This window comes from Bombina bombina, chromosome 1, assembly GCF_027579735.1.
Source record: "Bombina bombina isolate aBomBom1 chromosome 1, aBomBom1.pri, whole genome shotgun sequence".
In the NCBI taxonomy this organism is placed as follows: Eukaryota; Metazoa; Chordata; class Amphibia; order Anura; family Bombinatoridae; genus Bombina; species Bombina bombina.
This window is the reverse complement of record NC_069499.1, coordinates 822,721,205-822,744,517: the sequence shown is the minus strand read 5'-3', so window position 1 is coordinate 822,744,517 and position 23,313 is coordinate 822,721,205. Positions and strand designations below refer to the sequence as shown.

Below are 23,313 nucleotides of genomic sequence, written 5' to 3'. Positions count from 1 at the left end.
AAGGGGTTAATATTTGTCAACACAAAACACCAAGAGAACAAAGAAAAATTTGAAAATAGAACGGAACAAAAGTGTCTTAAAGTGATGGTAAACTTTCTCCTTTCTATAAACAGATCCAGAACATTAGCAATGTTTTAGATGGAGTTTAATTCCTGTAACTTACTTTTAAATGTAGAGCTTATATTTAAAAAGTTTTTTTTTTTGGTGCGCTAATGGTTTTAAATGTCCTCCAATCTGTGTTTTAGCGACAAAATTACAAAATTGTGTGAGTGCCATATGGCTTGAGTGCTGATTGGAGAACAGTTCAAACCATTAGCTCACAAAAAAATAAAATAATTTTGAGGTGGGTGGCCAGAGCACAGGGTATTTGAATTGCAGCACTACATTAAAAAGTAAGTTCTAGCGCATCTTCATTACAACTGATTAATTAAACTCCATCTAAAACATTGCTAGTATTATGGACCTGTTTATACAAAGGGGAAAGATTACCATCAATTTAAAATTACATGTTCAATCTGAATAAAGCAAGTTTAATTTTGACTTTCCTATATATTTAAAAAATATATAAATAATTTAAAAAAAAATATACATCTGCATGTTATTCTCAGGCATATAGTTACTCTGAATGCATCATTCATGTTTACTGTCTTAACATAACTGATATTATCATCATCATCAACAACATCAACATAAGGCTGAGAAAGAACTACACGTATGTGGCCACAGCCCTGTGAATATATAGGTGGGAGTGGCAATATAATTCAGCAGAGAAATGCAGTAGAGTAATAAATCATTACTAATGACCCAATATTATCAACATTATAGAATTTGTTTTACTTGAGAGCGTCATCCCATTACTGTCATGAACTGCCACCTAAATAGATCTTTTTTTTTTTGCAGTATGGTGATAACATCTTCAAGACCAACTCCATATAGTGCAAAATAATGTTACCTCAGGCACATTAAAGATATATATACAGGGAGTGCAGAATTATTAGGCAAGTTGTATTGTTGAGGATTAATTTTATTATTGAACAACAACCATGTTCTCAAGGAACCCAAAAAACTCATTAATATCAAAGCTGAATATTTTTGGAAGTAGTTTTTAGTTTGTTTTTAGTTATAGCTATTTTAGGGGGATATCTGTGTGTGCAGGTGACTATTACTGTGCATAATTATTAGGCAACTTAACAAAAAACAAATATATACCCATTTCAATTATTTATTTTTACCAGTGAAACCAATATAACATCTCAACATTCACAAATATACATTTCTGACATTCAAAAACAAAACAAATCAGTGACCAATATAGCCACCTTTCTTTGCAAGGACACTCAAAAGCCTGCCATCCATGGATTCTGTCAGTTTTGATCTGTTCACCATCAACATTGCGTGCAGCAGCAACCACAGCCTCCCAGACACTGTTCAGAGAGGTGTACTGTTTTCCCTCCTTGTAAATCTCACATTTGATGATGGACCACAGGTTCTCAATGGGGTTCAGATCAGGTGAACAAGGAGGCCATGTCATTAGATTTTCTTCTTTTATACCCTTTCTTGCCAGCCACGCTGTGGAGTACTTGGACGCGTGTGATGGAGCATTGTCCTGCATGAAAATCATGTTTTTCTTGAAGGATGCAGACTTCTTCCTGTACCACTGCTTGAAGAAGGTGTCTTCCAGAAACTGGCAGTAGGACTGGGAGTTGAGCTTGACTCCATCCTCAACCCGAAAAGGCCCCACAAGCTCATCTTTGCTGATACCAGCCCAAACCAGTACTCCACCTCCACCTTGCTGGCGTCTGAGTCGGACTGGAGCTCTCTGCCCTTTACCAATCCAGCCACGGGCCCATCCATCTGGCCCATCAAGACTCACTCTCATTTCATCAGTCCTTAAAACCTTAGAAAAATCAGTCTTGAGATATTTCTTGGCCCAGTCTTGACGTTTCAGCTTGTGTGTCTTGTTCAGTGGTGGTCGTCTTTCAGCCTTTCTTACCTTGGCCATGTCTCTGAGTATTGCACACCTTGTGCTTTTGGGCACTCCAGTGATGTTGCAGCTCTGAAATATGGCCACACTGGTGGCAAGTGGCATCTTGGCAGCTGCACGCTTGACTTTTCTCAGTTCATGGGCAGTTATTTTGCACCTTGGTTTTTCCACACACTTCTTGCGACCCTGTTGACTATTTTGAATGAAACGCTTGATTGTTCGATGATCACGCTTCAGAAGCTTTGCAATTTTAAGAGTGCTGCATCCCTCTGCAAGATATCTCACTATTTTTTACTTTTCTGAGCCTGTCAAGTCCTTCTTTTGACCCATTTTGCCAAAGGAAAGGAAGTTGCCTAATAATTATGCACACCTGATATAGGGTGTTGATGTCATTAGACCACACCCCTTCTCATTACAGAGATGCACATCACCTAATATGCTTAATTGGTAGTAGGCTTTCGAGCCTATACAGCTTGCAGTAAGACAACATGCATAAAGAGGATGATGTGGTCAAAATACTCATTTGCCTAATAATTCTGCACACAGTGTATATATATATATATATATATATATATATATATATATATATATATATGTGTGTGTATATGTGTGTGTGTATATGTGTGTGTGTATATGTGTGTGTGTATATGTGTGTGTGTATATGTGTGTGTGTATATATGTGTGTGTATATATGTGTGTGTATATGTGTGTGTAAAACTTAGGAGCCATAAGAATATTAAGGAATCGGACAGTGGTATTTGAATATTGATATATGGAGAATAACCTAAAACATTAGGAGCCATTGGCGCCTGGGTTTGTTATATACATACATATACAGTACACACAATAAGGTCCAAATTCCTGGTCTTACTACCACAATTTAATTTTAGCATTTCTAAAAAATGAATTTGGTATAAAAAAAAAAAAAAAAAAAAATGCTTCAATACAAAGGATTACAATCCTCAATTTCCCAGCACTCATTTATGCCAAAAAATGTTTAGTAGTGTTGAAATACAGACATACAAATTAGACTTATCTGGCCAAGGAGTTTGATAAACCCTGCTTTTGCAAGATTAGTTATCCAGGAACGGGGGGGGGGGCGGAGTTGCAGGAGGATCCACTCTTGCAATGCTAAATATGGGCAGCAAATGTAGCTCGCAATTTGCCATCCACCTGTGAATATTGTCCTTCTGGACAGTGATAAACCTACCCAATATTCTCTAATGATTATAACTGATCTTGTGTCACCATTGCAAAGATCACAAAAGGTGACAAACTCACTCTATCACCATTCCCCACAGCATTACATTCTTTTGTGGGTCTCGCTCTTACTGTATGACCAGCCCAAATTGTAATGATAACCTTATATACCTACTAAAACAACAGACTCATAAGCCAGTATACAGGTATCAATACCGTACTCCATGCCTTAAAAAAATAAAAGTTTATGAAGAATTTCAGAAGGGTTCTCAAAAGTTGCACTATTTGTTTCCTCTAATATATATATATATATATATATATATATATATATATATATATATATATATATATATATATTTATAACAATAAAAAATGTTAGTGTTTTGATATGTCTAATCCACAAAGGATGTTGAGACTGTTTTAAATTCCTGGGTGGGGAAAAAATGCACTATGTAGCTAACAAGTGACCACAATTTTCATAGTATCATAGTAAGGCAATGTATCTAATAATCAAACCTCCTGATGTTCCAGTAATTCTAGCAAACAGAAACTGTAGAATGTTTCCACAACAAGCTGCTAATAGCATTTTTACAGTAATTCAATGGTAAAATAACCCAGTCTCCTGTTCCTACAGTAATGCAATATAGTACTCTGTGCATCCAGCCCTCAACAGTAAATCAAGCATGATAGATGAAATCCATTTATTTCTCCATACAGTAGTGCACCACTTTCCCTATTGTAATCTCGTCCTCATGTCCTTATAGTCATGCTATCAATGTATCCCTACAGAACAAGGGTAATGCCAGCCACTTGCCCATTCTCATGTGCAGAAGAGTTTAATGTGCTGTTACAACATTCAAAAGCCATTAAAGGGACACTGAACACAACATTTTTCTTTTGTGATTCAGATAGAGCATGCAATTTTAAGCAACTCTCTAATTTACTCCTATTATCAAATTTTCTTCATTCTCTTGGTATCTTTATTTGAAATGCAAGAATGTAAGTTTAGATGCCGGCCCAGTTTTGGTGAACAACCTGGGTTGTCCTTGCTGAATGGTGGATACATTCATCCACCAATTAAAAAGTGCTGTCCAGAGGTCTGAACCAAAAAAAAGAAGCGTAGATGCCTTTTTTTCAAATAAAGATAGCAAGAGAATAACGAAAAATTGATAATAGGAGTAAATTAGAATGTTGCTTAAAATTGCATGCTCTATCTGAATCACAAAAGAAAAAAAATGGGTTCAGTGTCCCTTTAAAGGGACACTGAACCCAATGTTTTTTCTTTCGTGATTCAGAACTTTTTTTATTGGTGGATGAATTTATCCACCAATCAGCAAGAACAACCCAGGTTGTTCACCAAAAATGGGCCGGCATCTAAACGTACATTCTTGCATTTCAAATAAAGATACCAAGAGAATGAAGACAATTTGATAATAGGAGTAAATTAGAAACTTGCTTAAAAATGAATGCTCTATCTGAATCACGAAAGAAAAAAAAAATTGGGTGCAGTGTCCCTTTAAAACAACAGAGGACAAGCAATATATTTATATGTATATAGACAGAATACTGCTAAAAGTTAGCAAATATCGTTATAGATGTGACTCACTGTATTTATTATACCCTGCTGTACACAAATTCCAGGCTTCTGTCTTTATAATAATATTAGGCTCAGGAACATAGTGAAATACAGACTGAAGGATAGAGATACCAAGTTCTCCCATACCAAACTCAAGCATAAACCAAAATGCCAGTTTCCTAAAGATAGTTTTATATCATTCATTTAAATATATAGAAATCCCAGACTCCTATCTTTACAGGATTACAGTAATTCCAGCGACTTCACTCAATTTAAAAAAAATCCATTTACTCCTAAATTCTTGCAGTAATTCAGGAAGCTCTCTGCTCCTATGTTAATCCCAGTCTTCTGCTTTTAAAACCAACTTGTTGGCAATTACCTGTCACCTGCCCTTAACCACACAATAATGCCAGCCTCCAGATCATGTAGCAATAAGATAATGCCAGCCTCCAGCAGTTGTAGCAATGTATAATGCCAGCCTCCCATTAAAGAAAACTGTCTCATCAGCTGTGTCACATCATTGCGTGTAAAGGATACAAATACGCCTCCTGTGCCGAGCCTGGCCCTCTCCATATCTATTGGCAAAACTGATGCCCCTGGCTCCGGGCTCTGTCCGCGCTGTCAATCAAGTTTCGGACTGAGGCCTCTCCCGGTGTCCGGCATACACAGCTCGGCCTCGCGTTCTGTTACGTCATCACGTCCTTACCGCACTGCCATCTAGCGACTCAGCTAGGGATCTGATTCTGCAGCAGCAACAGGTCGCAGTCGAAGCCAAACACACAGTGCTGAGGGCACCATTATATTGTCATGACGAGAGTTCAACAAGTTATTTATGTCAAATAGGTGTTACATCATGTCATTGCACACAAAAAGTGCCTGATAGCGCCTTCTTACATTTAAATTTAAAGGGACATAAAACCTTAAAAATTCTGTTAAAGAATCCAAAACAAATAGAGGAGGGAAAATGTGGTGGATATTTAAACTCAATATATATTTTTAAAGTCAGCTTTATGCACCCCTTAATGTTAAGGGTTAGCATTCATCATACAAAGGCACAATGGTGCCCTCTAAATGCAATTCAAGGGACAGTAAAGTCAAAATTACACTTTCATGATTATGATACAGCATATAATTTTAAACAACTTTCCAATTTACTTCTATTATAACATTTATTTTGATCTCTTGGTATACTTTGTTGAAAAATAAACACAGGTGGGCTCATAGGACTTTAACCCTTTCGTGACAGGGCTAAAGTGCCTACATCGGAACAACTGTTCCGATGTAGTCAAATTGAAACCACGCGATCGCGCACACGATTGCGAGATTTCAATTATTGGATCGCGTCTGGGGGGCGTCCCTACAACCCTAGAAACGCCCTCCAGACCGCGATCAAATCCTGGAAGCACAGAAGGCTTCAGGACAGCCGTTAGCTATAACATTCTATTCCGTCATAACGGCTTTAAAGCCCAGTGTAATTATGACGGAATAGAACGCCATAACGGCATTAAAAGGTTAAGAGAGTGCAGGCGCAGCATTATTTATAACATTTTTAAAAACATTGTTGCAAACACTACTTTCATAGACTACTCAAGACACATGCACTCTCCTGGAGTCCTATGAGCCCAACAAATAATACCAAGAAAACAAAGCAAATTTGATAACAAAAGTAAATTGGAAAGTTGTTTAAAATTGCATGCTCCATCTAGACCATAAAAGTTTAATTTTTACTTGACTGTCCCTTTAAGGTCTCCACTGTCCCACATCTCTCCCAGTTCCCTTATTGTGCCTGATTGGCTGAGTGTGTGGCAAAGTGAGGCTAGTGGGAATATAAACTAGTAGTACTCCTTCAGGAAGTTCTTCCATGTGTTGGCAGGGCGGAAAGCTGGTTAGTTGACATATTCTATTTTAGAATTGTCTTTCTCAGGTATTTTAAAGGGATAGAAAGGTCAAAACTGTTAGAAATCTAAGCATTTTTGCAAAATTCTTCTAGTAAAAGTTATTTTAGTAGCATATGCACATATCCTGTGAGGGCATACACCATGCCTGATCAGAGAGCTGGTAATGGTGTGTATTGCTTTTAAATATTTAAATTGTGTCATACAAGCCACTGCTTACTCTCCTAGAAGGTATGGTGTTTAACCCTTTGAGTGCTAAGCTGAATTTAATATTTTTCAGTTTTTTACTATTTTCAACAAACATTTTTTTTTTACTTTTTTATTCCCCCAGATCCCCAAGACTTAAACCATTGGAAAGGTTAGGCGATTACTTTTCCAATGGTGGGTCTTGGGGGTCTGTAACTGCTTATATCCCTGCGATACAGGTTACTAAGCAGCATGCCCCCTTTCCCTATACTTTGTATTGACAATTTTAAATAAAGTTGCGCGGTGACGTCATCACGTCATTGCGTGTGACGTCACTGCACGTAACAGGAAGCCCCGGCGATGCCTGTCACTATGCAGGCCCGCGGGGGTATGAGCGGGTGGGGGCCCCCAGATTGCAAAAAAGGTAGTTGAGTGCTAATGACGGCTCTGAGCTCAAGGGATCTTAAGTACTGGTGCATGGGTCCTCACAGGATATGTGTGTATGGAAGTTGTGATGATCAGGGTTAACCCACCCTGCACCAGTCACTTGTTTGGCACAGAATGGGTTAACACACCCTGTTTACCTTAAAGGGACAGTGTCACTAGAATTTTATTTGCATACATGTTTTATAGATGATCCATTTATATAGCCTATCTGGCAGTGTTTTTGTAAAAATGTATACTTTTGCTTAATTTTTAAAATCAGTGTGCAGATTTTCAGACTTCTAACCAAGCTCCAAAGTTTTAGATGTATACCGATGTCTACAGATTCCGGCAGCTCCTGTTTATGTAATCTGTCTTTTCATATGCAGGGAAAGGCGGGGGGGGGGGGGGGGGGAGTGTCTACTGTTCCTGTTTTCCCAGACCCTTTTACTTGGTGTCCCAGCCTAACCTTATCAACAGTGCTAAACTGGGAGCTTCTAAGTACGTTTTTAAAAAGTTTTATACTGGATTTGTAGATTAGTATCTGTGCATATTCTTCTTTATAGTAGTGTCTATTACATGCAGTTATATAAAAAATTGTTTGTATACTGTCCCTTTAACCAATTTGTCACAGTCTAGCCAATTCAGGCAAGCTTGTGGCTTATTTCAGTGAGCACAAGGGTTAACAACACTTTCTAGACTGTTCCAGACCTAGAAAAAATGCCCAAAACTCCAATTTAATGCTACCCACACTAAACTACCCACACTAAACTATCTCTAAGCTGCCACAACTTAAGATCAATTATATGGGAAATCTTAAGCAAAACTCAGACTAACAAAGTAAAATCCTAGAATACAATTTAGCAAAAATGAATCTAAAAAACACAGTATTAATACTACCAGTCTCTTTTAGTAACATGGTTAAAATATTAGACAAAGGCAAAAACTTAATAAAGGAACATTTATTATGAGCAAAAAAAACAAGTCACAGTGCAATATTAAGAAAATATGTTAACAAATAGAATTAGCAAACTGTTTTTAAAATGAAAAGGAGAAAAACAGACCCTTATAGTGTACTAGCTTAGATGTCTGCGCTAGCGAGATTGGCAAGAAAAGATGGTCACTCACGCTGTTGGTACACAGGCTCCCATGTAGAATGACAATAATATATTGTTAGAATCAGTTATATACTTTTTTCTCTGATATCAGTTTTCTTGACCCAACCTCCTTCCAGAGGGGCCAGGGAAATACCCACCCCTCTCTCTTACGACATGTTATAAAGCTCTGAATCCTTGGCTAAAATTATAGAACATCTTATAACTTCCGTTATACATATTCAGATACCCATATAAGCAATTTCTCTGTGACATCATTAGAATTAGTTTGATACCAAATATGACATGGTTGTCATATTATAATCTAGTGTCATACATGTGGTGAAAGCATGTCTCAAGTTATACTAGTGTCCTCTGATTGACCTCATCTAGCACTGGGTAGAGGGCACTGGTTTTTATAATTTCTCTTGTGTTGACATCTTTACTTACTTGATGAATCAATACTCTGGACATATGCAATAACATTTGGTCAAGTGGAACTTCGAAAATATTGATAACAGGAAGGTCTTTTTGGGAAAGAGACATTAAACACTAAAATGCCAGATAGAATTATGCATTCAAAGAAAAGATTAGTCTAAGAATAACATGAAGATATATTTTTTAACGTTTCATTAGCTGTTTTAATATTGACACAATAAGTAACATTTTAGTGTTTACAGGGAGTGCAGAATTATTAGGCAAGTTGTATTTTTGAGGATTAATTTTATTATTGAACAACAACCATGTTCTCAATGAACCCAAAAAACTCATTAGTATCAAAGCTGAATATTTTTGGAAGTAGTTTTTAGTTTGTTTTTAGTTTTAGCTATTTTAGGGGGATATCTGTGTGTGCAGGTGACTATTACTGTGCATAATTATTAGGCAACTTAACAAAAAACAAATATATACCCATTTCAATTATTTATTTTTACCAGTGAAACCAATATAACATCTCAACATTCACAAATATACATTTCTGACATTCAAAAACAAAACAAAAACAAATTAGTGACCAATATAGCCACCTTTCTTTGCAAGGACACTCAAAAGCCTGCCATCCATGGATTCTGTCAGTGTTTTGATCTGTTCACCATCAACATTGCGTGCAGCAGCAACCACAGCCTCCCAGACACTGTTCAGAGAGGTGTACTGTTTTCCCTCCTTGTAAATCTCACATTTGATGATGGACCACAGGTTCTCAATGGGGTTCAGATCAGGTGAACAAGGAGGCCATGTCATTAGATTTTCTTCTTTTATACCCTTTCTTGCCAGCCATGCTGTGGAGTACTTGGACGCGTGTGATGGAGCATTGTCCTGCATGAAAATCATGTTTTTCTTGAAGGATGCAGACTTCTTCCTGTACCACTGCTTGAAGAAGGTGTCTTCCAGAAACTGGCAGTAGGACTGGGAGTTGAGCTTGACTCCATCCTCAACCCGAAAAGGCTCCACAAGCTCATCTTTGATGATACCAGCCCAAACCAGTACTCCACCTCCACCTTGCTGGCGTCTGAGTCGGACTGGAGCTCTCTGCCCTTTACCAATCCAGCCACGGGCCCATCCATCTGGCCCATCAAGACTCACTCTCATTTCATCAGTCCTTAAAACCTTAGAAAAATCAGTCTTGAGATATTTCTTGGCCCAGTCTTGACGTTTCAGCTTGTGTGTCTTGTTCAGTGGTGGTCGTCTTTCAGCCTTTCTTACCTTGGCCATGTCTCTGAGTATTGCACACCTTGTGCTTTTGGGCACTCCAGTGATGTTGCAGCTCTGAAATATGGCCACACTGGTGGCAAGTGGCATCTTGGCAGCTGCACGCTTGACTTTTCTCAGTTCATGGGCAGTTATTTTGCACCTTGGTTTTTCCACACACTTCTTGCGACCCTGTTGACTATTTTGAATGAAACGCTTGATTGTTCGATGATCACGCTTCAGAAGCTTTGCAATTTTAAGAGTGCTGCATCCCTCTGCAAGATATCTCACTATTTTTTACTTTTCTGAGCCTGTCAAGTCCTTCTTTTGACCCATTTTGCCAAAGGAAAGGAAGTTGCCTAATAATTATGCACACCTGATATAGGGTGTTGATGTCATTAGACCACACCCCTTCTCATTACAGAGATGCACATCACCTAATATGCTTAATTGGTAGTAGGCTTTCGACCCTATACAGCTTGGAGTAAGACAACATGCATAAAGAGGATGATGTGGTCAAAATACTCATTTGCCTAATAATTCTGCATTCCCTGTATAAAGCAATGGGAGCTGCCATGTTGTAACTTAGGTTACCTTCTCTGCTGTGGCCAATTAGGGACAGTTATAAATAGGTCACTAGAGTGTGCAGCCAATGGCTGTGTGGAATATAAGTGTTCTGTACATCCATTTCTAACAGGAACTGGAAAGCTCACAACTTCAGAATGGAATTACAGGAAAAGGGGACAAAATAAATAATGAACGTATAATGCAGAGTTTTTTTTATATATACAATTTATCATTTTATATTATCCTCTCAAAGTGTTTAATGCCCCTTTAAGGAAAATACAGACATACAACCTCTTAAAAAAATAGCACACAGAGAAGTTAACTCCTCGTGCCTAAAATCATGAGGTTTTCATGATAGAAGTATATTGCAAAAATGCTTATTTCAAACTGAAATGCACCCAAGCACATTTAATTTTTGACCATTCTATCCCCTTTAAAGGGACATGAAACCCAAAATGTTTTCTTTTATGATTCAGATAGAGAATACAATTTTTAAAAAGTTTCCAATTTACTTCTATTATCAAATTTGCTTCATTCTCAAAACTGCTGCCATATAGTGCCGCAGAAATGTGCACGCTCCTGAACTTACCTTGGTGCTTTTCAACAAAGGATAACAAGAAAACGAAGAAACTTTGATAAAAGAAGTATAATTGAAAGTTGTTTAAAATTGTATGTTCTACCTGAACTATGAAAAAAAAAAAACATTTTTTTTTGGTTTTATGTCCCTTTAAATGAGAGGCAGACGTTTTTGTACAACTCTTCATGCACACACAGCTTCTTACTCCAGGCCAAGATGTCCTGGATGTTTATGAGTTAATTGGCCTTGTGGCATCCATGCTAGTGTTGTCAGTGTCAGTACATGAGGACACAAAAACATTGGTTAAAAAAAATAAGCTAGATTACAAATAGGGCACACAAATGTCAGTGCTATTGTGCGCTAACATTGCTCAAGTACAATCAATAGCACTTTTATTTTTACATAATGGGCTCCATTTATTAAGCAGCGGACGCTGCTTCAGAGCCCCATCATTTCAGGTCCACCAGAAACGGAAGTTAAGAAGCCACCTAATCATCCCGATTCGATCGGGATAATTGACGGCCCCTGCCTGCGGCCGATTGGCCGCCAGTGAGCAGGGGGCGGCATTGCACAAGCATTTCACCAGAAATGCTTGGGCAATGATAAATGCCGACAGCGTTTCCTGTCAGCATTTAGCGAGGTTCAGTGGACATGATTCGCTACAGCGAATCATGTCCGCTCGCCTTTTAATAAATTTACCCCTAAATGTAGAAAGCATTTTTTATTGCTCGTGTGAAATTCTAAGGCGCTCTAACATTGTGCTGAAATTTTTTTGTCGGATGTCGTTCACCATACTTGTGACAATAGATGTAGAATCCCTGTACAGCAATATTCCACATAAAAATGGTATTGATGCCTGCCTAAACTTTTTCCTCAGACAGCTCTAACCAGACATATAGTGCTTCTACAGTCAGTTAACTTACAGAATTTATACTCACCCACAATTATTTCATCTTCAATAACTCCATCTATTTACAAAACATGGGAACAGCCATGGGCACCAAAATGGCACCACAGTATGCAAACCTCTTCATGGCTGACTTATAAGAGCGATTCCTAGCCACTCACCCTCACAAACCCTTCAAATACTTTCGCTACATAGTTTTTCCTCTAAACAATTAAGGTAACTACTACCTATTTACCTCATACTTGCCAACTGTCCCGTTTTTGCTGGGACAGTCCCGGAATTTGAGACCCAGTCCCGGCCATTTACATGTCCCGACTGTCCCGGCAAGTACTAGCAGTAGAGGCTGCACTGAGCTTAGCTAGCCGTGTCACTCCTCCTCCCAATCTATCAACTGCTATCTTGCAATCCAGTCGCGCAGACTAACTCTGCAGAAACGATCAGTGTACGAGCCAGAGGTGAGACTCAGATGTGGATGGGTCCAGCCAGGGTGCAAGGTAGGACAATCATTGGTTCTAATCTTTCAATATAACTGAACCGACTGCTGCAAAATATGTGCTGCTCAGGTGACCGTGAAGGATGAATCACATAAAAAATTTTTAAATAAATAAAAAAAAACTGTGACTTTCTTGACTTGTCTGCTGCTAGTGTGAGAAGCATTTCTAATTAACAAAATACTTCTTGCTTCTAACCCATAAACCATAGGTGCATGTGACTTCCAAATAGCTTCAAAATAAATAGCTTTACCTTTAAATGGACACTAAAACATGTGAGGCTTATCACATCATTGATGCTTCAAGCATTAAACATCATTTACTAAATTTTAATAATGAATTCACACTAAAGAAAAGCTTGAGGATAATGGGCTCACGTTTTTTTTTTTTGTTAATTATTTGAAGTTTAACTGCCTGATGAAACGGTCTGGAATAGACTGAGAAACGCGTTGCAAAATAAATACTGTTTGTTTTATACCACGACCCGGTATTTTTGCTTCTTTCCACGATCCACTTGTTTTTGAAACAGGACTTTTACCACGGAACCTTTCATACACTGACACTGTCGTTTTTGGAGAAAAGTCTCGGTGGCGTGAGTGCAGCAGGAGAACACCTATCAGCTTGCAGCTCACCTGGTCCGGCCATTGGCCCTGAAAAACGTGGGTGCTACTTTCTAGACGCCTATCTGGATTCCACAGGTCCTCTGGGTGAGACCTCCAGCGTACTGACTGCTGGAATTTGAATGTCAGCCTGCTTTATCGCACCTTATTTATTTAAGGTGCCACTTTCCTTGACTTTTACCACGGAACCTTTCATACACTGACACTGTCGTTTTTGGAGAAAAGTCTCGGTGGCGTGAGTGCAGCAGGAGAACACCTATCAGCTTGCAGCTCACCTGGTCCGGCCATTGGCCCTGAAAAACGTGGGTGCTACTTTCTAGACGCCTATCTGGATTCCACAGGTCCTCTGGGTGAGACCTCCAGCGTACTGACTGCTGGAATTTGAATGTCAGCCTGCTTTATCGCACCTTATTTATTTAAGGTGCCACTTTCCTTGTGAGTAGTTTTTTGCACATCACTTTTATATTTGTTGTTTGAACGATTCACACTATGTTGGCGCCCCTTGTTTATCTTCCATTTTAGGATATAGGTGTAAAATTTTAGTTTAATGGGCACTGCCATGACTGTTGCAACCTAGGTTTAAATGCTTTCTCTCCAGTTAGAGACACTCAGTCATAAATGATGTGATAAGCCTCACATAGCTTCAAAAGCTATTTATTTGGAAGCTATTTGGAAATCACATGCACCTATAGTTTATAGGATAGAAGCAAGAAGTATTTTGTGAATTAAAAATAATATACACTATCAAAAGTCGTGTTTGACAACCGCTAGTAACATTCTTAGAGATTTGTTACTTCCAGTTTTACAGCTAGAATGTTATTTAATGATATATAGTGAAGAGTAGTATTCAAATTAAATATAATTAACGTGTGCCTTGTTTGCAATACGTGTTGTAGGACTCTGTTTAATGACCACAATGGGTTAAACACATAGATACAATTGTAATAGGCAGAGCAAATGGGTGGAGCTAAATTATGCTAATTATGTGGCGTTGGAAAAGTGGGTGGGACTTTAGGGCAGGGGGTGTGGTAAGATTTTTCATGCAGGTAATTAATAGCTGCAAAATGTCCCTGGAATTTTTTTTCAAATGTTGGCAACTATGTTACCTTATACCATCAAAGACAAAAATCCTTTAAGCCTTAGCTAACAACCCCACAGTGATAGGTAAATATTAGGGATTTAAAGATTTCAGGAACTTTCTACTTATACACTGGTGCAGAGGAGATCCTTCAAATAAATAACGCAAACCATGTGCAATAAAAATACATGATATAGGGGATGTGTCTCTATGCAGCACCTTTAATGATTGCAATATCAGTTGCAAAGTGTAATCCGCTGATTATCAGTTTATTATGGAGTCATCCAGGCTCAATTCCCAGATATAGGAATTTAATAGACTATGCAGAGTCGAGATACATACAGATCTACATCTGTTAAACGATCTGTGGCGAGATTACATATGTGGTGTAAGTTTCAGTGCAAGTGCTGAAACCCACTTTGCCCGTAAGTTCACCTTGCCCATTGGGTGAATCACACAAACGGTGGCGCAGGATGCTATACTGGCGTAAGTAGGACAAGCTGGCGAGGTTAAAAAATGTTTGCAACTACACATTTCTAGTGTCACCAGTAATAAAGAGTAGTTATATGTAAATAAGGATTTCACACGTTAAATCGAAACCGAAAGAAATTAATAAACCGACACGTAAATACGCCATTCAAAATCCCTATATAAACCCATGCACAACCACCATTTTTTGCATGTGTTTGGATTGTCCTTTAAGCTACAACACACGGCCCAGAAGTGGAGGATTTAGTGAGTGAAGAGAGAGAGGCGCATTCAAAAGTTAGTTAGGTCGCATTGGATTGAGGAGTATTTGTACACTTACACATATTTTCACATATTGCACACATTGGATACATACATATACACATACACCACACTTTATTTTCGAAAAAATGTGATCGGGTTTGCACGTGACTAGGGTGTTAGTTTTGTTTATAATTAAATCTGATGTGGATGCCCTGAATAAAAGTGAGATCAAGCTTTTCTTGTATTATTATCTAGACTTATTACCCCTATGCCCAGTGACGATACCAATTTTTTGTGACTTTAGAGGTTTATTATTTATTTATCTAATTTGCTATTTGTCTTTTGACACTGTAAAAGTGCAGCTGAAGAATGTTTTTTTTTTACTGTTTGCTTGTGTATTTACACAGTAGTGATGACACAGTGATGATGCAACGTGATTTTCCACTGTGTGCTCATAAAGTATTGTACCCTAAACTAGTCACTCTGTATGCTCTTGAGATCCTGACTTTTGGATTATCTGGATCTATAACGCATTGCTTTTGTTGGGGATTTTTTATCACATAAAAATAAACACTATCTTGTTTGCATCTATTTCAATGAAGAAATCTGCAACTAGGTATTGTATGTATGGTATTTTCTATCTGTTAGCTTGATCTTGGATTGCTAAGCTTTCACTCATATTAAAGACTGAACATACTGGAACACTTCGGGTTACTGGAACATTTAAGTAAAAGAAGGTTGCTACTGGCAATCAATATATGTAGAACACATGATTGAAGTCTCTTCTGATCAATACAATTATACCTGAAAGTATTCTATATGATGTAAACATTTTTCTAGATATATGACTTTTATTTTTATTAAGAGACTCTTCTCCCTCAGGAAGCAGACAAAAGGGCCTGATGATCTAATGTCCTCCGCTCAGGTGAGATGATCTAAAATGATCCTCCAGCACTGATAGATCTAAAGAAAATTCTTAAAAGGTGGATTTTGCTATACTTCTCCAAGTGGCGTTCCCTGCATGTGAAGGAAAGACCAGCCCTGTGCAATATAGCACTGCATGGCATGAGGGTTCTGCTGCATTTACACTTTGTGTTTTGTAGTTTATATTTACACTTCAGATTTAGGGGCCTATTTAACAAATGTCGGTCGGACCTGATCCAACAGTGTGGATCAGGTCCGACAGACATCGCTGAATGCGGAGAGCAATACGCTCTCCGTATTCAGCATTGCACCAGCAGCTCACAAGAGCTGCTGGTGCAACGCCGCCCCCTGCAGACTCGCGGCCAATGGGCCACCAGCAGGGAGTGTCAATCAACCCGATCATACTCGATCGGGTTGAATTGCGGCGATTCCTGTCCGCCTCATCAGAGCAGGCGGACAGGGTTATGGAGCAGCGGTCGTTAGGCCGCTGCTCCATAACTTGTGTTTCTGGCTAGTGTAAACACGGGCCTTCAAGCTCCGTTCGGAGCTTGATAGATAGGCCCCTTAGACTTTGCATTTTCTAATTTGTAGTTTATTTTGTATACAGCAGTGTATTAAGGATTATGATTTTACAAATTATGATTGTTTTCACAGTTTCTATGTAACTTTAACAAAATTAATCTCATCTTTGTATATTTATGTGTATATTTTACAAATTACATTGCACTTTTTATTTCTTCTATTTAAAATAAAACTGAAAAACTGACAGCTTCAGTTTCCCAGAAACTGCATTATTTTTTATGGGACCATAATAGTGTGCCACTGCAGGGTTTTTTTCAGAACAAACAGCTAGGACAGAGTTTTAAGTGAATCAAAATTCCTTTTATCTGTAATTTTCCACAAAACAGTACTCTTTCATTCAGAGACCAGGTAGCCTATAGCTCTCAGCCACATGTCCTGCAGGTTCAGTATCTCTCCCCTGTCTGTGGTAACCTGAGAGCAAGGTTGCTGGCTTAAGTACTTTTCACTTATTATCAGACATCTGTATCCTATTAGGACTGCAGTCTCTGCACTGATTTCAGACCCTCTCAGCATCTTGTCTATAGAAAGGATAATCTTTAACCCATTCAGAGTCATTCAAGCAAAACGGTTTGTAAACTCCATTACAGGGCCCGATATGCAAAGATTCTCTAATTTGGAGAGAAATTATAGTGCCGACTTCAAAGGTGCTGATCTCTCCGAATTCTATAAGAAAAAGGGTGGAAACTGGAAATCCCAGAGAGATGATAGATGCCTTCCATAGCAAGCAATGAAGATCTCTGAGATACAGAATTTCACAGGGGAGAAAGAAGGTAACTGGAGAAGACACAGTGCTGATATAAAGGCCCAGTTTGTATCAATTACAAATTAAACTGAAATATTTTCACTACAGATTAACTTTCTTTTGCCTATAATTTAGTATTTATAAATGTTCTGTCAGTTAAATAAGTGTATTGTGAATGTTGAGCAAATGTCACCTGCATACAACTGATGAGAAAACTCAGCGAGTCCAGCTGGTTTAAAATTATTATGGGGGTGGAGCTTGACGGTGGTCCATGATTTTCGCATCTTGCTGAAGCTCCGGTTCAGACTGAACAGGAGTGGTCACTCAACCCTCTAAACTAACCGACTGGACCCACTTAACTTTTGTAACAGATTCCAGAAGCAGCAGGGGAGCGGTGAAACAGAGGATCAACTGGCTCTACAGTGTGGCACGGAGCAGTGGGCTCAATTATCCACAACAGGAAAGCAGACGTTTCTGCAAACAAGCATATTAAAAATATCGGAAACAAAATTTATGCTTACCTGATAAATTATTTTCTTTCCTGGCATGGAGAGTCCACAAATCCGGTCAATTACTAGTGGGAATTCAACTCCTTGCCACCAGGTGGAGGCAAAGAACACCCCAACAAGGCTTTATGTATCCATCACACTTCCCACAATCCCCAGTTATTCAGCCGAGGAAACATGGAAAGAGAAGAGGACCCAAAGGGTATAGAGGTGCCTAAAGTTTAGAAAATAGCAAAACTGTCGTGAAAAATAAGGGAGGGTCGTGGACTCTCCATGCCAGGAAAGAAAATAATTTATAAGGTAAGCATACATTATGTTTTCTTTCCAATGGCATGGAGAGCCCACAAATCCATTCAATTACTAGTGGGAACCAATACCCAAGCTAGAAGACACAGAATGGAAGGGAGGGAGAACAAGACAGGTGGACCTAAACAGAAGGCACCACCGCTTGAAGAACTTTCCTCCCCAAAGCAGTCGCAGCTGAGACAGTAAACGTTGATTAGGAAAAGGTATGCAACGAGGACCAAGAGACCGCATTGCAGATCTGTTCCACAGAAGCATAATTTTTAAAGGCCCAAGAAGAGGAGACAGCCCTAGTGGAATGAGCTGCAATTCTCTCTTGTAAGCCAATCGTATAACACTTCTCAACCAAAAAGAAAGAATAGAAGAAATGACCTTCTGCACCATATTACCAGAAAAACTACAGAAAGGGCAGAAAATTGTCTAAAATCCCAAGCAGCCTGCAGAAAAATGTCCAGGCATACACTACATCCAGGACATCAAACAGACTTTGTTATGAAAAAAAAAAAAGGATAGTATAGAAAGAAGGAACTACAATTTTCAGAATGTACACCACCTATGATGTACACAAGTAAAGAATGACTGGGGATTGTGGGAAGTGGGAGGATACTTAAAGCCTTGTTGCAGTGTTCTTTGCCTCCACCTGATGGCCAGGAGTTGAATTCCCACTAGTAATTGAATGGGTTTGTTGACTCTCCATGCCATTGGAAAGAAATTAACCTTTACCTCATTGCCGGTTATTCAGGCTATGATTCCTATGATGGCATTAGAAATAGTAACAGACCAGAAATGAATGCGGACGCCATCTTGTGCATATAACTGACTAACATTCTAAAGTTTCTATATATTCAACACAGTTCCTAAAACAGCTCACAATCTTAAGAAACTTTCTAATTGATGTTCAATGCTTATGTATAACTACTACTTTATCGTTTATACTGTGAGTATGTATAAAATGTATAAAAGTTAATTGACTTCCGCAATAGCTAATCCCTATCTTTTCTCTGAGGGAACGCCAAGTAGAATAATAAACTGTCTAAAGCTTAAATGATAACTCATTTAGGGCTAGATTACAAGTCCCGCGGTAAATTGTTTCATTCTATTGGCTGATTTGAATATGAAGATTCAAATCAGCCAATAGGAATGCAAAGGTACCCCTATATAAAAGGGGTACCTTGCATTCACTATTCAGTGTGTGGCTGGAGACCGCATGAAGAAGACCTCTGTGTTGAAGGTCTGAAGAGGACCAACAATGTCGCCACCGCCACCTGGATGAAGTTAGAAGATGGACCTCTGCCGGGATGAAAGTAGATGAAGATGGAGCGCTGCGATGAGTTTGTGAATGAAGTGAGCGCCTATGGATAGACTGAGGTTTACTAATATACTTTATTACTTTACTAATATCACTAAATATTACAGGGAATTCACCAATACATGCCAGCTTAAAATGTTAATGACAGTCTAAACAAGCCACCATTATTATTATTATTTACATTTACACAACAGATTATGTTCTTTGCCAATACCCACAATACACCATAAAGGAAGTGGGCACTCCATGATTCACATTTTTGGCGCCCAAACGACCATTACTGACTGTACCACTCACCCTATATAAATCACTAGTGCATACACAGTTTTATAGTCTTGAAAAAGGCCTGTTAACAGGCTGAAACGCGTTGGCATACTACTGGTAAGCACATTTCTGATACACTAATAAGGTGTTCTATCTGTTTAGCACTATTGTTCTTCTTTGTTTTACACAGGATTACTCAGGACATTTTAAACCTACAGATGGGATTCCACTAACAAGGGAACACTAGAAGTTCACACCAACACCTTGAAAATACATTTGTTTTTATTTTTTCATATATTTCACATCAATATTTTTTGAGTTTATTTTTGAGCAGTTTTTTTACATTTTTGCACTTTTCGATTTTTTTTTTTTAGTTTCAAAAATGTTTATTGAAAGCAAATCAATTACATACAGTCAGTATGCAAAATAATGTAAGTTACAACATTGAATCGCTTCACAACTGAAATATTAAAGGGGGCACAAAGGGATGGGGTGGGAAAAAAAAGGGGGGGATATACAAATACGGTTACAACAAATACATGGATGAGCATATTATTCAAGTCAACTGGCAGGTCTTTATTGCACAAGTACAATTTTGCATAAATTCGTTATTTCTGAGCCCTTTGAGAGATATGTGTTTTAGTTTGTAGGTAAGTTTCCCACATGAAAAGCATTTGGCCGTATGTGTCCATGTTTTTATTTTTCATATAGTAGTATTCTTCTAACGAGAGTGTACGCTGACATTCTAATTGCCACTGTGCGAGGGAGGGGACTTTATCTGATTTCCAGTTCCTAGCTATCATAATCTTAAAGCTATTACTTAGTATGTGGAATAACTTTTTGGAAGGAGTGGAAAGTTTGCACAGGATCTTATTGAAGAGCCACATACTTGGATCAGGGGGGGTAGGTACTCCTAAAATTATGTTGGCCTCCTGAGCTATCGTATTCCATGCGGGAGATATTTTACTACATTGCCACCACATGTGGGACATGTGGCACTCGACTGAACCACATCTCCAGCACTGTGCCGATTTAAGTTTGTAGATTTTTTTACACCTCTCCGGGGTTAAATACCATCGCTGCAGAATCTTAATATTAAGTTCGATGTATTTACAGGAGATTTATGTTTTTTTTGATGTAGCTAAAAATTTGCAAGGCCTCTGTATATGTGATTTCTGTGCCCAATTCGGAATTCCATCTGTCTATATAATATGGAAGCAAACCATGTGGTTGTTGTGATAAGAGTAGGTGCGTGATAGACAGCGCATGTCTGGTCGGGGTGTTTTTCTGACAGAGGGTTTCAAAAGGTGTTAGTGATCTGGTCATGTTGTTTGCTTGTGGGTGGGTTGTGATATAGGAGTAGCATTGTCTGTAGAAAAGCCAGTCTCTAAATACAAAAAATCCTGAGGAAACCAGTTCATCTATTGAGGGGGAACGCAGTTCGTTCCCCAGATGGCATATCTGCAAAGAGCGTAAGGGGGTACCTGCAAGCTTTGTTGTTAGTGGGAGCCCTGGGTGGAACTCGGTGTTATGTGTCAAGGGTGTAAGTGGGGAAAACTTAGATGATATATTGGGGTATTCAATCAATATTTTATCCCATACTCTAAATGTTTCAAGTATGATTTGTGAAGGAAGTTTTAAGAATTTGTCCCGGTCTTTTGGTGCCCAGCATATCTGGCCTAGGTGTTGAGTCTGAGATATGTCATGTTCTAGTTGGACCCATAGCTTGTTGTTTAGATTAGTGTGCCAGTCTATAATTCGCTGCAAAAAGGTGGCTTGTCTATACCTATGGAAGTCTGGGACCCCAAGGCCACCCATATCAATAGGCAGGAGCATAATTTTTTTGTTGATTCTTGCTCTGTTATTAAACCAAATAAAGTCTAGGACGTTTGACTGTAATGTGTTCATGAAATTTGTTGGGAGTGGGATGGGCAAGGTCTGGAAAAGGTAAAGAAGCCTAGGAAGAATATTCATTTTAATAACGTTAATTCTCCCTAACAAGGAGATGCGTTTTTTCTTCCAGGAAGAAAGATCTGCAATTATTTTTGTTAGGAGAGGTTTGTGGTTCAGGGCAATAAGTTGATCTGGGGTTGGCGTCAGGTGAATACCTAAGTATCGGAGTGAGGAAGTTTGCCATCGGAATGGGCATTTTTGCTTGATTGTATCTATTTCTGTAAGGGGGATATTTATGTTCATAATTTCTGATTTTTTTTTTTAATCAGTGCACTTTTCGATTTTTAATCATTATTTGCCATTTTGTCACACTGGAAATATTTAATTTTTGCACATTTTTTCACTTTTTACTTTTTCATCATATTTGGATATCTGGATACACTCATCAAATGTGCACTTGATATATGTGCACAGGGATTATACGACTTTATACACAGACATATCTTCCTCTCACAAGATCTATTGGATATATATATATATTAATGCCAGCTTTTATCTTTGTCGCTGTTTTTATGTGAATCAAACTGATGTTCGTATATAATTCTAAGAATGGATCCATGCTTTTTTAACTATATTGATTTTTTTAACTATATTGATTTTACTGTATCTGTATATATTAAACTACTGTATTATTCTACTTATCGACCTCAGCCTATCCATAGGCGCTCATTTCATTCACAAATATTATTGTTTCTATTAAGTCTACTAGGAGACTTACTGAAGGGAGCTGTAGGTTTACCCATCTGCGCTAGGTCTACTACAACTCAAAATACATCATCGATGAGTACCAACTTTAGGGTTAGTGTTTTTTTTTATAGATTAGGGTTTTTATTTTTTTGGGCAGCAAAAGAGCTGAATGCCCTTCCAAATGTCCTTTTCGGGGCAATGGGTAATTTGTTTTTTTTAGTTAGTTTTTTTTATTTTTTTATTTTGGGGGGGTTGTAATGTTAGATTGGTTAATGTATTTTTTTCACAAAAAGATTTGATCGCTTTAGGGCAATGCCCTACAATAGGCCCTTTAAAGGGCAATGGTAGTTTATTTTTAGAATAGGGTTTTTTATTTTGGGGTTGTTTTTTTTTAAGGGGTATTAGAATAGGATTACATTTTTTTATTTTTGGTAATTTCTTTTTTTATTTTCTGTAATGTTAGTTTTTTTGTAATGTAAGGTTTTTTTATTTTTCACCAATGGCAGTTTTTTGTTTTGTTTTTCAGTAATGGTAGATTAGGTAAGATTAGATTTTTAAGGTATTTAGGATTTGTTTTAGTTAATTTAGGGGTATTTTAATTTGGTTTAAATTAGGGGTATTTTAATTTGGGTTAAATTATGGGGTGTTAGGTTAGGGGGTTTAGATGTTAGTTTATAACTTTGCATTGTGGGGGGTGGGTGGCAGTTTAGGGGTTAATAGTTTATATAGGTATTTTCAGATGTGGAGGATGGTGGTTTAGGGGTTAATAGTATTACTTAGTGTTTGCTAAGTGGGGAGATGGCTGTTTAGGGGTCTATTAGTATTATTTATGAGTTTAAATGCACTTTGTAATGTATTTTTGTTGTGTTTTGTGCAACTGTTTATTTTCGGAAACCAGTTTACCACAGCTCTTAGATCACGGAAAGGATTAAAGTATTAAAGGCGATTGCGCTAGCGCAATCACAATTTAGCAGCACTTGTAATATCAGCGGAATGGAAATTCGCCAGCGAAATAGCGATTGTGCTA

General features: G+C 38.2%; 1 protein-coding gene across 2 annotated transcripts in view; it reads right to left on the bottom strand.

Moving 5' to 3' along the window:
• Positions 1 to 5,441, bottom strand: part of OCRL (OCRL inositol polyphosphate-5-phosphatase) — a 353,818-nt gene extending 348,377 nt beyond the window's left edge. For both annotated transcript variants that reach the window (XM_053699401.1, XM_053699402.1), the window contains exon 1: positions 5,298 to 5,441. In XM_053699401.1, coding sequence (XP_053555376.1) covers positions 5,298 to 5,333 — 36 coding nt within the window. In that variant the 5' untranslated portion in view covers positions 5,334 to 5,441. The remainder of the gene's footprint in view (positions 1 to 5,297) is intronic.
• Positions 5,442 to 23,313: the final 17,872 nt, after the last annotated feature.